Raw genomic sequence first — 10689 nt, forward strand, 5'->3', positions numbered from 1 at the left:
ATAATTATTCAAGAATAATGAGTAATTATAGAATGTAAAATTTGCTAAATTGAAGTAATGTAAGAGATTATGCATAACCCATTTTTTCAAGAAGATAGACATTTTCATTTCTTTGTATAATAGTGGTGATATATCTCATATGTGCTTGTATTGTATTATATAGTTTAAAAATCGAGATATACACGAATAAGCTCCTTTTTACCATCTACATGAGCCAATTATACGTTATAAACGAGAAAGAAGATTCAGAAGTCTCGCTGGGTTGATCACAATAAAATACCTTCAACTCATGCTCGACTGCTTGCATGTTGCCCTATCCAAATGTAAGGCATTTATAACGGTGATTTAATGGTAAAGGCAATGCTCATACTATTTAAAAATTGAGGCCGTTTTTGCTAAAAATATGAATAATTGGAAATGAAAAAAATTGCGCATTATGGCAAAAGGGTTTTTATTCAAAATATTATACGTATTGTAATACTAGGAATAATACGTTTAATTTTACATCGTTTGAGTGTCATTGTTATAACACACTGTCACTTTAATTGTGATGAACAGATGAAAAATCATCGGACACTCACGAAAAAGAAATATTGTATACTTATGTAAGAACGCGAGCAATAGAATTATTGAATTGAACGGAAATTTTTCCTGGGGACTGAGGATTCTAGTCTCCGAAATTAATCATGCGACAAAATAAAAATTATTTATTTCCTACTTCATTTTTTACTTGTAACTATAAATAATAATTCAATTAAAAAATTTTGAACATGTGATTTATATTTTTTACAATTTTTACAAGCCAATCAGAAGTAAAAATAATCCACAATAGCGAATTATTAATAAATACTATAATTTTTAAGATAAAAAAAACAATTTATTAACCAACATTTTTAACAAATATTTACATGTAATCAAGTTAGTCTTTATTATTGTAATAGTTTTTTCATAATTTGATCAACTTTTTTCATATTAGCTGTATCGTTTGTTTTTTTAACTATTTGCCCAAGAAAATATTTATACAGTTTTTTCTTTCCATTTTTATATTGCTCAACTAAGTGAGGATTTTCGTCAAGCAGAGTTTGACATATTTTCTTCAATTCTTCTTCATCGCTTATTTGAAACCAATTATTCTTTTCTATCATCTTTAACAATGCATTATACAAATTTATTACTAATTCTATAAGTTTTTAAAGTGTTTAAAAAAGGTACCTCTTTTGAAGATATGGTAGGATTTTTCACCAATTCTTTCAGCACATTATTAAACACCATTAAATTTATTTTTTCACTTTGCAAAAAATCAATCAATTTTCCGAACTCATCTCGTATTTCTAATCTGAAAAATAATTTTATTATTTTTTTACAAAAAAGAGTATCTCATTGTTTAATTAAAAATCCAAAATTCCAAAAATGTTTTAATCAATTTTTGGTATTTATTTTTTTTTTTTATACCAAACTTGATAGAGATTTACCAAATTTTTAAAAATATTATTAATAACTCACACATAATCATAATCTTGATTGTTTTTATACAGAAGTCCTAATAACTCATGAAAAATCGTTTTGAATACAATATATGGAGAACGATTTTTATTACAAGTAATGAGATACATGAATAAGTCAAATAATATTGGTTCATTCTGAAAATAAAAAGGGGTATTCTTCATAAATGACTACTCACATTTACTGAATGCTATTAAATTTTTCATTACTTACTACTAAAATGATAGAATGAATTTTCGATAATCCATAATCTGTTTGAAGTCTATCCCTTGTTTCTTGAGGCATTTCTGGTATTTGGGTTTTGAGAATTGTAGCATCTACTAGATTGTGAGTGTTTTCTAATTCCTTGTCTACATGAATATGAAGAGGAGGTAAATTTGGTTCTGGCATGAAGCGGTAATCCTACATAACAGTTTAATTATTTGATTGTTTTAAATGATTATTCAATATGTTTTTACCTGTTTATCTTCTTTACTTCTCATAGAAATAGTTTTATTGCTAGTGACATCCCATGCTCTCGTTTCATTTACAATTTCTATATTTCTTTCACAAAGATCAATTTGTCGTTTAATTTCATAATTAATTGCACTAGCTACTCCACGAACACTACCAATATTTTTAATCTCAGTTCTCACTCCTAATGACTCATTTGGTCTGTTTATTGAAACATTAGCATCCACTCTGAGAGCTCCCTCTGATTAAAATAGAATGTTTTAAATTTTATTTATTTTCAATAAAAACATTTTTGAAAACATTTCAAAAGATTTCAAAACTTACCATCCATTTTACAAGAACACGTATTCAGTCTTTGCAAAATGAGAATAAGTTCTTTGACTAGTGCTGCAGCTTCTTCTCCATCTTTCAAATCTGGTTCAAATACAAATTCCATCAATGGTATACCAGCTCTATTCAAGTCTATAAGACTCCTGAATTATGAATATTATAAACTCATTAATAGTATCACTTTTCATGAGATATTTTAAATAAAATTTGAATAAACCTTTTGGTACTTTCATCATTTAAGGTCTTTCCACTGTCTTGTTCTAACTGTATTTGTTTTAATTTTGAAGATTTAAAATAAGATTCTTTATTGGCTACAGAAGTAAAAACATTGAATTTCAATTTCCCATTTATTGCAATTGGTTTTCGTTGTTGAGTGATTTGATAACCAGCCTGAAAAAAAAATTTCTTCTGAAACTGCATCAATATTTTGAATACTTATTATGTACACTCACAGGCAAATCTGCATAAAAATAATGTTTTCTATCAAAATATGATATTTGATTAATTTGACATTGCAAAGCAAGTGCAGTAATTACTCCGGCTTCTACACATTTTTTGTTCAATACCTATGAAAATTTTATAAATTGTTATTTTAACAGATATTTACATCTTATCATATCCTTTGAAATTGAAATATAAAAAAAATCTTACTGGTAATGTTCCAGGTGTTGCACAATCAAAAAAAGATACACAAGAGTTAGCTGATTTTCCGAATTTCGTACTTGCTGCAGAAAATAATTTTGAATCCGACGCAATTTGAGCGTGAATTTCTAAGCCAACCACAGAATTCCATGTCTTTCTTTTATAAAATAAAAATTTATATTTATTCACATCAATTACATCATAAATATAATATTTTTTATATTAAATCGGAGATATTGTCTTTGTATTCAAAATACTTTATCTACACTGAATTGATTTTTTGTTAATTTATAAGAAAATAAACAAAAATTATTTTAAAATTGCATTCTGCTATCTAAAAATAACAATGCCACGAGGAAAAAGATGATCTCAAATCTCTTGAATCGTTTTATCTTAATGGTTAAGAACAACAACAAACAAACCGAGACTCACATTGACTTTCCACTTCCTGCGTTACAAAACGATCTTCTCAGAAAAGAGTAATTTCTTTTTAAGCATTTATCGTTGACGAGCAATCGAGGCATTCCAAACGTCTTAATTTATCCAGTGATCAAGGTGCGAGTTAGTATCTAATTGCATTTATCGGAGTAAAGAAAGAGCAAAGGCCGGTAGAATTCATTCTCGTACCGCCACTATCTCACTGCTACTACTGCTAGTTCTATCTGCTTGCAAAATCTCGCGATGTTATTGACAACATAACCTCGCTTGAACAAGCAGTCAGTTTGTAGTACATCTACATACACGTATCCTTTGATACTAAACATAGAATAAAGTGCCATTAATGACACAGTAGTCGTAACTCACATCTCCGTATATATTTACGTCACATTGTCGATACATATTATTTTGCGTCGACGAAATGTGTCACGTAGTTGTTTGAAGAATATTTTCATTAAAATTGTTCTAGCTATAATCAAGAAATAAAAGCTTGCTGGTGAGTTTTGATATTTTTTACAACAAAACTATGAAAATCCTTTGATCTTGACTATCCATCAAAATGTACCCGCTTAAATTCGTTTAAACATTCGTTTTTTTATCATTAAGCCTCGAATTATACATAAACCAATAATGAATGAAATAATCTGAACCGAAATTTCTTTTGTAATCAAATCGCAGCCGGTTCGGGGTTCGAATTTCGGGTTCATTTCACGAAACTAGTGATAAGAAACATCTTATCTCTGTAACTCTAGTAGTTTTTTGATAACTTGTGCTAACGATTTCATAATTAGTCTAACTTAAGAAATTCGACCAGAAGGTAGCATAAAAATACAAGTAACTAATACTTTATTTTCGTATAAAATTATTTATTTGTCAAATTTATTCTCTAATTATTTTATTTTCAAATTAATAATCTGATAAAAGTAGATATTTTATAATGATCATTGATTTTCAGATAGTGTGACCTTGCAGAAAAAGTGAAGTGATTTTCAATTTCCATTTACTTGAGTCACCATTATGACCACTACAATTGGAAAATGCTCTTGCAGACAGATTATGTACAGGATGAAGATGGCTCTACCAGTTTGTACGTTATTTTGAGCTGCAAATTATCCACAGTGCGAGTTTTAAATGTGTGATAATGACTCTTTATACTAGATTGTTAGACTAGCTTATAGCATATTCTAAGATAATTTTGGTTTAAATAATTGAATAATCATATAAAAGTGCAATCATGTCTAAGTTACAGCAAATTACAGTTTTCCAAAAAGCTTCTTCAGCTTGTGCTTATGGTTTCTCCTCATTAATGATAACTGTTGTAAATAAGACAGTATTAACATCATTTAATTTTCCATCATTTCAAGTTCTGGGAATAGGGCAGATGTTAGCAACCATTGTAGTCCTATTCATTGCTAGAGCATTTAAAATAATTGATTTTCCTGGTCTGGAAAAATCAACTTTTAAAAAAATTTGGCCTTTACCATTAATTTACATTTGCAATATGATATTTGGTTTAGGTGGGACAAAGCAATTAAGTCTTCCAATGTTTACTGTGTTACGTAGATTTAGTATTTTAATGACAATGATTGCTGAGTTTTACATACTTGGAGTTAGGGCAAAACCTTCTGTACAGTTCAGTGTTTATACAATGATACTAGGAGCATTATTAGCTGCTTCTAATGACTTAGCATTTAATTTCAAAGGGTATATGTTTATATTGATGAATGACATTTTTACTGCAGCCAATGGAGTGTACATGAAAAAAAAGTTAGATTCTAAGGAACTAGGAAAATATGGATTAATGTATTATAATTCCTTATTTATGGTAGTGCCAACTATAGTTCTATCTTGGTACACTGGTGATATTGAGAAAGCATCATCATTTCCTCACTGGTCTGATCCAATCTTCCTCATTCAATTTGTGATGTCATGTTTTCTAGGCTTTGTTCTTTCTTATAGTGTTATAATTTGTACATATTATAATTCAGCTCTAACAACAACTATAATTGGTTGTTTGAAAAATATTTCTGTCACATACTTGGGAATGATAATCGGTGGTGATTATATATTCTCTTGGACAAATTTTATAGGTCTAAATGTTAGCGTAATTGGAAGTTTAATCTATACTTATGTTACTTTCCGTAGAAAAGAACCTGCAGAAACAAAATACACACTCCTTACAGAGGAACAGTCTAATAAACCACAAGTTATTTGACATTATTCTGATAACTATGTGTAAATAATTTCTGAATATTAGTAAGGGTGAACTAATTACAAAATATTATTGTACAGCATTTATAGAAAACTTGTTAAATCGCACAAATTATTGTATAAACAAAGTTATTCAATTGCTATCTCTATTAGCTCAAATATCTTATATTCAATACATTTTTCATAAAAATAGTCTATACTTGATAAAGTTATTTGAAACAAAATATTATCATATTATTTTTGTGTGAATGTTGCCTCTAATTTATGATGAATATATCATGAATACAATGATCATATTTTGTAATGTGCCATTCAAAATTCTTTAAAAGCTTTTTATTCACTATATCTCATGTTATACTTTGAGTATCTTTACTCTTTTACAATAAAATTTGTTATTTTTTCCTTGTTAAATACCAAAGTGGAGTTACTGTTACCAGGACAACGAATGTGTGCCATAGTATACAGTGGCTTAATTTGTAATTTATGCCAAATAAATTTTATGATAATAGAAAACTTATGTAAGCAATTGTATTATTTTAAAATCTTTGTTTTAAACATTATAATATTGTCAAATTTTTATAATCATATGTGTTCCTACTGTTTGAAATGTACCAATTGACTTATATAATAAAATAAACAACTCAGTAAATAATTTTTTAAATTCTTTTTTCACTTTTTTGAATAAATTCTTTATGGTTTAAAATAAAAAAAAATTAATATAGACCTATTAAACCTTTGTAATCTTTATTTTTGAGCATGAGTCTATAAGTGACTGTTGTTTTGACAATTTTAGCATGTTTTATGCAAGCTCATAAAAAGTTGTTCTGGTAACAAAAAAAAGTAAGAAGAATATCTTTTTAATTTAAATTCTACCAAAGCATCATAGTAACAGTTCTTTAAATCTGCTTTATAAAAGATTATTAATTGTTTTGATAATCATTCATAACAGGTGTCCACAAAAATGCCAGAAACTATTCGCACGAAGCTTTCGTAGAGGATTTCGAGAAAAACCACGCGAACTTGTCACTGCTTCAAAGACTTTTGCTAACAGCTGGATCGGCGACTATTTCCATTACAAATCCCTATCGCGGTGATATGATCGCCTGTCTAGGCGAAACTACTGGCCAGGGAGCACTCGTCCATTGTCGAGATCGGATGCTCTCCAGCGACGAGGGAAAGAGGATATTGGATGAGAAGCCACGAATCAATACCAGAACTCTAGATTTGCAACGTCTGCGCGATCTTCCCGAGGGTAGTGTCGGCAAAACGTATTCTCTTTTTTTGGAAAATAATGTAAGTTAATTGATCGACCAAAATGGATTTTTCCATAAGCTTTTATGGTAATGTGCATCAATGCGATTGCAGAAAGTTTCACCAGACGATAGATCGCCGGTTCAGTTTGTCGACGATTTGGAATTGGCTTACGTGATGCAGCGCTATCGCGAGGTCCATGATATATTTCATGCGGTGCTACTCATGCCTACGACGATGCTCGGCGAGGTGAGCGTCAAATGGGTCGAGGGTCTTCAACTCAAACTGCCCATGTGTGTCGCTGGTGCTATTTTTGGTGCAGCTAGACTCAAGCCTAAGTGAGTGATGATGATCTCGAGTTTCATTTATTCACAACTATCATTTTTTTTTTATTTTATCAACAGACAGCGTCAACTTTATCTCAATTATCATCTTCCATGGGCTATTCAAACGGGGAAAAATGCTAGTTTTTTACTTGGTATCTACTTTGAAAAACGCTGGGAGCAATCACTTGAAGATTTTCATAAAGAAATGAATATTACGCGATTATTATAAATTGTTAATAAATAATTAGATTTTATTTTTTTTTAGAGTATTTACTTACATTATTATATCAGTTTGCATATTAAACAATATTTATGATTTTTTTAAAAATTAATTTTAGTACCCTAACATAGTTAGAAATCATGATTAATTATGAAATTATTGCCCTTCACTTTGTTAAGACATTTTCTTTATACTTAAATAATTATGCTGATGATACAATAAAGGAAGCTTTTGCTGACGCAGTACGTATCTGACACGTGTAAGCTCCTTTTTGCGTGAGCCCGATTCAAAACTTACTTCATAAATAAATATTAAATTACACGAGGCAATTTTAAACGGGTATAAAAGTTAATAGTAAATTTAAAAATATTCATACATTATATGGACTTTAAAAAATACCTCAAAACATTCGTTAAAAAAGTGGTGAAAGATGAATTAGAAATGTTCGCCAATCGAGTCAGCTAAACATAATTTTAAAACTTTCGCTGAGCTTGTTCAAATCTGCCAGGGGTATTTGTTCCTTCATTTGACCCAGATTCTTTAACTCTTCACAAACAAAGGCGATCCTTCTTTCTAAATCATTTTCCTTTCTATCGATGATTGCATGCGTGACAATTGTCGCAAAAGAATTTTGATTTTCCTTGTTTTTGCCATCATTAATTACATGCTTTATCTTCTTAATGACCTCAGACTTTTCCAAATTTTGTGTATCGCTTCCATTCGTTTTTGATGATTCAACTGAATTTCACAATTTAGAAGCCATTAAGAGGTATGCATTCAAATATAAATATTTCTTACCTATTTCAAGTAGATTTTTTTTTTCCTCTTCGTTTACTAAAAAGTTTCTCGTGATTAAAATTATAAAAATTTAAAAACAATATAAAAATTTACTTACATAAAAACTCAGCCATTGCAAAACGATCATCAACTATTTTTTTATCTATGCTCAATAGAATGTTTTTTAATCGATTAGCATAATTTTCTATTACTGGTGGTTGCAAGTGTCCTATTAGATTGTGACCCTCGTGCCAAAAATATGGTATGCATTTTTTTTCAAGGGCCTGTATCAATTTTTGCAACATCTATAAATTTTAATAAATGTAGATACAATAATTATTAATTATAGAAATTATATTTACTACAAACTCACGTAAATAAATAATGAAGTTTTCGAAGCTCTAAAAAAATCAACGTCCGATTTTCTTTTAGCGATTTCGTGCAGGAATATGGTCTCGATATAATAACTAGCCAGAGGCTTATAATTCAATTGGTCGCGTAACTTTTTGATCATTTTTACGACTACTTTTAGTTTGCTTACTTCAGAATTCGAGAGTATTTGTTTTTCTTGCTCATAAAAACTCAACCTCCAGAGAAATTCACCTTCTGGCTCTTTGCTAATAGGTTTGGCGACAACACATTTACTAGGACTCTTTCAGTATAAAGAACATGTTAAAAACTTTTTACAAATTTTCTTTTTATTCATTAATATTATCATACCACATCAGGAAAAGTTTTGTAGCCTTGGAGTATTATATCATTTAATTCTAAGCAAGGTACAATATCCATGCTCATTAAGGTTGGATGATCTCCCAGCTCGACGAATATTGTGAATGCTGGTCCCGATTTTTTAAATTGTTTTATCTATTGAAAAATACATCTCTATTATTTTTATTCTACTATTATTACTATTATAGCAGCTGAGGCTGTAGATATCTAAAAAATCAATATTTACACGATAATTTTTTCCATCAACCTCGAGTTCATAAAAATTGTCAGATTTTTTAAGCTTCTTGTAAGTATTTGTCATGATAGCTTCCATCCACTGGTGGAATTTATTTTGATTTAAATAGTTCTTGTCACTCAACCACTTATTCAGTATTTTACTAAGTATAAAGCTTTATTATAAAATTTCACTTTTACATTAAAAATTTAATAACTTTCATACCTATGTTCCTCCCACTTGGGTAATTTACTTTCGGAGTTAACTTTTATTTTCACGTAACTAAAATGTTTATGATTTGTCTCGACCTTAAAAAATAAAAATAATGAGTAATGCAAACATTTTTTTAAAATTAATATTCGAACTTTAAATTATAATTAACAAACTTGCAACTCATTATAATTTAAAGGTAGTTTCATGCTCAAGTTAAGGTCATATTCATCGGGCTTCGCCACTTTTGTTCCTTTGAAATAACTTCCTTCATATTTAATGTTCCTGTATATATCTTTGAAAAGAGTGTCTTCTTTCATGAGTGGAATTAATCCTTGAGAGACAACCTTAATCAAATGTTAATATTGATAAGATATTAAATTTCGCGGAGAAATAGAATGCACATTTCAGCATTATTTTTTCTTTTCAATTAATTCCAGAAAACTCAAATCGATTCTAAGCGATACCGAAATTTATGAAAAACTAAATATTTTTAAGCGTGTTTTTTTACTGATATTTATATCTTTTTCTGGAAATTTCTGCAAAAACTTAAAAAACTTAAAAAACCCAAGCCGACATAAAATGTTGTAGTTAGTTTAAAAAATTTATAAACTCATTTGAAAATGTATATTGTTACTATAGCTTCGTCGTCCCATGAAAAAATATTGTTGACAAATTAATAAACATTCAACACTTACATTATGCAAATGTTGATTGTTTGCTTTGATTTCTTCATCTTTTAATGTAATAAAATGTTTGCTTATGCAACTGAAAGCCGTGTCATCGCTATATTTTTTAATTCTATAAAGATTTTCGTCGACCATTTTGATTGTTTATAGATATTGATCCTTGTAAAACGAAAATCTGCAGAGTTAATCAACTTTAATAATTTTTATAAACTTAAAATTATTAATGTCAAATACTTACAGTTAAACGCTGTTTTAAACTCTAACAATTAAAAAAATAAGTATTATATTTTTGAAATGTTAATCTCAACATAACAATCTATACTTAGAGTATAGGTTTTATAATATTATTTTTAATTGTATAGTGCTTTAGCATCAAACAGCTCACATGCTGCAGCACTGAAAACTGAATTCTAAAGACACGTCAACAAACAAGATTCGCCGACATAAATGCATAAAATAACTACAGCGTGCCCCCTATCGAAGAAATGTTTTGAGGATAACTACTTTATCAACTTTATTTTAAATAACGTTTAAACGAAAAACATGTTAATTTTTATAAAATTTCAAACTGCTTTATTTTTGCAATTATTGTAATAACTCTTACAGTATAGTATAGTACAAAATATTTTCACGTTAAAAAATATCATGGCAATTTTTTTTACGAATTTCATAGCGTAACGTACAAAAGAATAAAGA

The 10689-nt window shown here is 28.9% G+C and overlaps 4 protein-coding genes across 5 annotated transcripts; 2 read left to right on the top strand and 2 right to left on the bottom strand.

Annotated features, from left to right (window-relative positions):
* Positions 1-929: 929 nt before the first annotated feature.
* Positions 930-3471, bottom strand: LOC106649004 (glutamyl-tRNA(Gln) amidotransferase subunit B, mitochondrial). The gene is made up of 10 exons (XM_014366269.2): positions 3361-3471; positions 2938-3085; positions 2739-2852; positions 2504-2676; positions 2281-2429; positions 1962-2197; positions 1717-1905; positions 1504-1640; positions 1213-1336; positions 930-1145 (listed from the first exon to the last, which is right to left on the bottom strand). The coding sequence occupies exons 1-10, from the start codon at positions 3450-3452 to the stop codon at positions 930-932; spliced, it is 1578 nt and encodes a 525-aa protein (XP_014221755.1). The 5' UTR covers positions 3453-3471.
* Positions 3472-3772: 301 nt separating this feature from the next.
* Positions 3773-7797, top strand: LOC106649008 (ubiquinone biosynthesis protein COQ4 homolog, mitochondrial). Its single transcript, XM_014366272.2, has 5 exons — positions 3773-3862; positions 4322-4453; positions 6527-6870; positions 6943-7166; positions 7233-7797. Exons 2-5 carry the CDS (start codon positions 4384-4386, stop codon positions 7381-7383), a joined length of 789 nt encoding a protein of 262 aa, XP_014221758.1. The 5' UTR covers positions 3773-3862; positions 4322-4383; the 3' UTR covers positions 7384-7797.
* On the top strand, positions 4451-6206 carry LOC106649007 (UDP-sugar transporter UST74c). The gene has a single exon (XM_014366271.2). It carries the CDS (start codon positions 4601-4603, stop codon positions 5579-5581), a length of 981 nt encoding a protein of 326 aa, XP_014221757.1. The 5' UTR covers positions 4451-4600; the 3' UTR covers positions 5582-6206.
* Positions 7798-7816: 19 nt separating the features above from the next.
* LOC106649006 (cyclic GMP-AMP synthase-like) lies at positions 7817-10420 on the bottom strand. 2 transcript variants are annotated; one of them, XM_023458576.1, is made up of 10 exons: positions 10296-10420; positions 10003-10168; positions 9481-9651; positions 9320-9402; positions 9107-9257; positions 8872-9015; positions 8525-8803; positions 8270-8456; positions 8173-8208; positions 7817-8112 (listed from the first exon to the last, which is right to left on the bottom strand). In XM_023458576.1, exons 2-10 carry the CDS (start codon positions 10126-10128, stop codon positions 7832-7834), a joined length of 1458 nt encoding a protein of 485 aa, XP_023314344.1. In that variant the 5' UTR covers positions 10129-10168; positions 10296-10420; the 3' UTR covers positions 7817-7831. The 2 variants fall into 2 exon arrangements, with proteins under 2 accessions (XP_023314344.1, XP_014221756.1); XM_014366270.2 differs by having other exon boundaries at positions 10232-10420.
* Between the last annotated feature and the right edge of the window lie 269 nt (positions 10421-10689).

Source organism: Trichogramma pretiosum, unplaced genomic scaffold, assembly GCF_000599845.2.
Source record: "Trichogramma pretiosum strain Unisexual culture from Peru unplaced genomic scaffold, Tpre_2.0 scaffold33, whole genome shotgun sequence".
Lineage (NCBI taxonomy): Eukaryota > Metazoa > Arthropoda > Insecta > Hymenoptera > Trichogrammatidae > Trichogramma > Trichogramma pretiosum.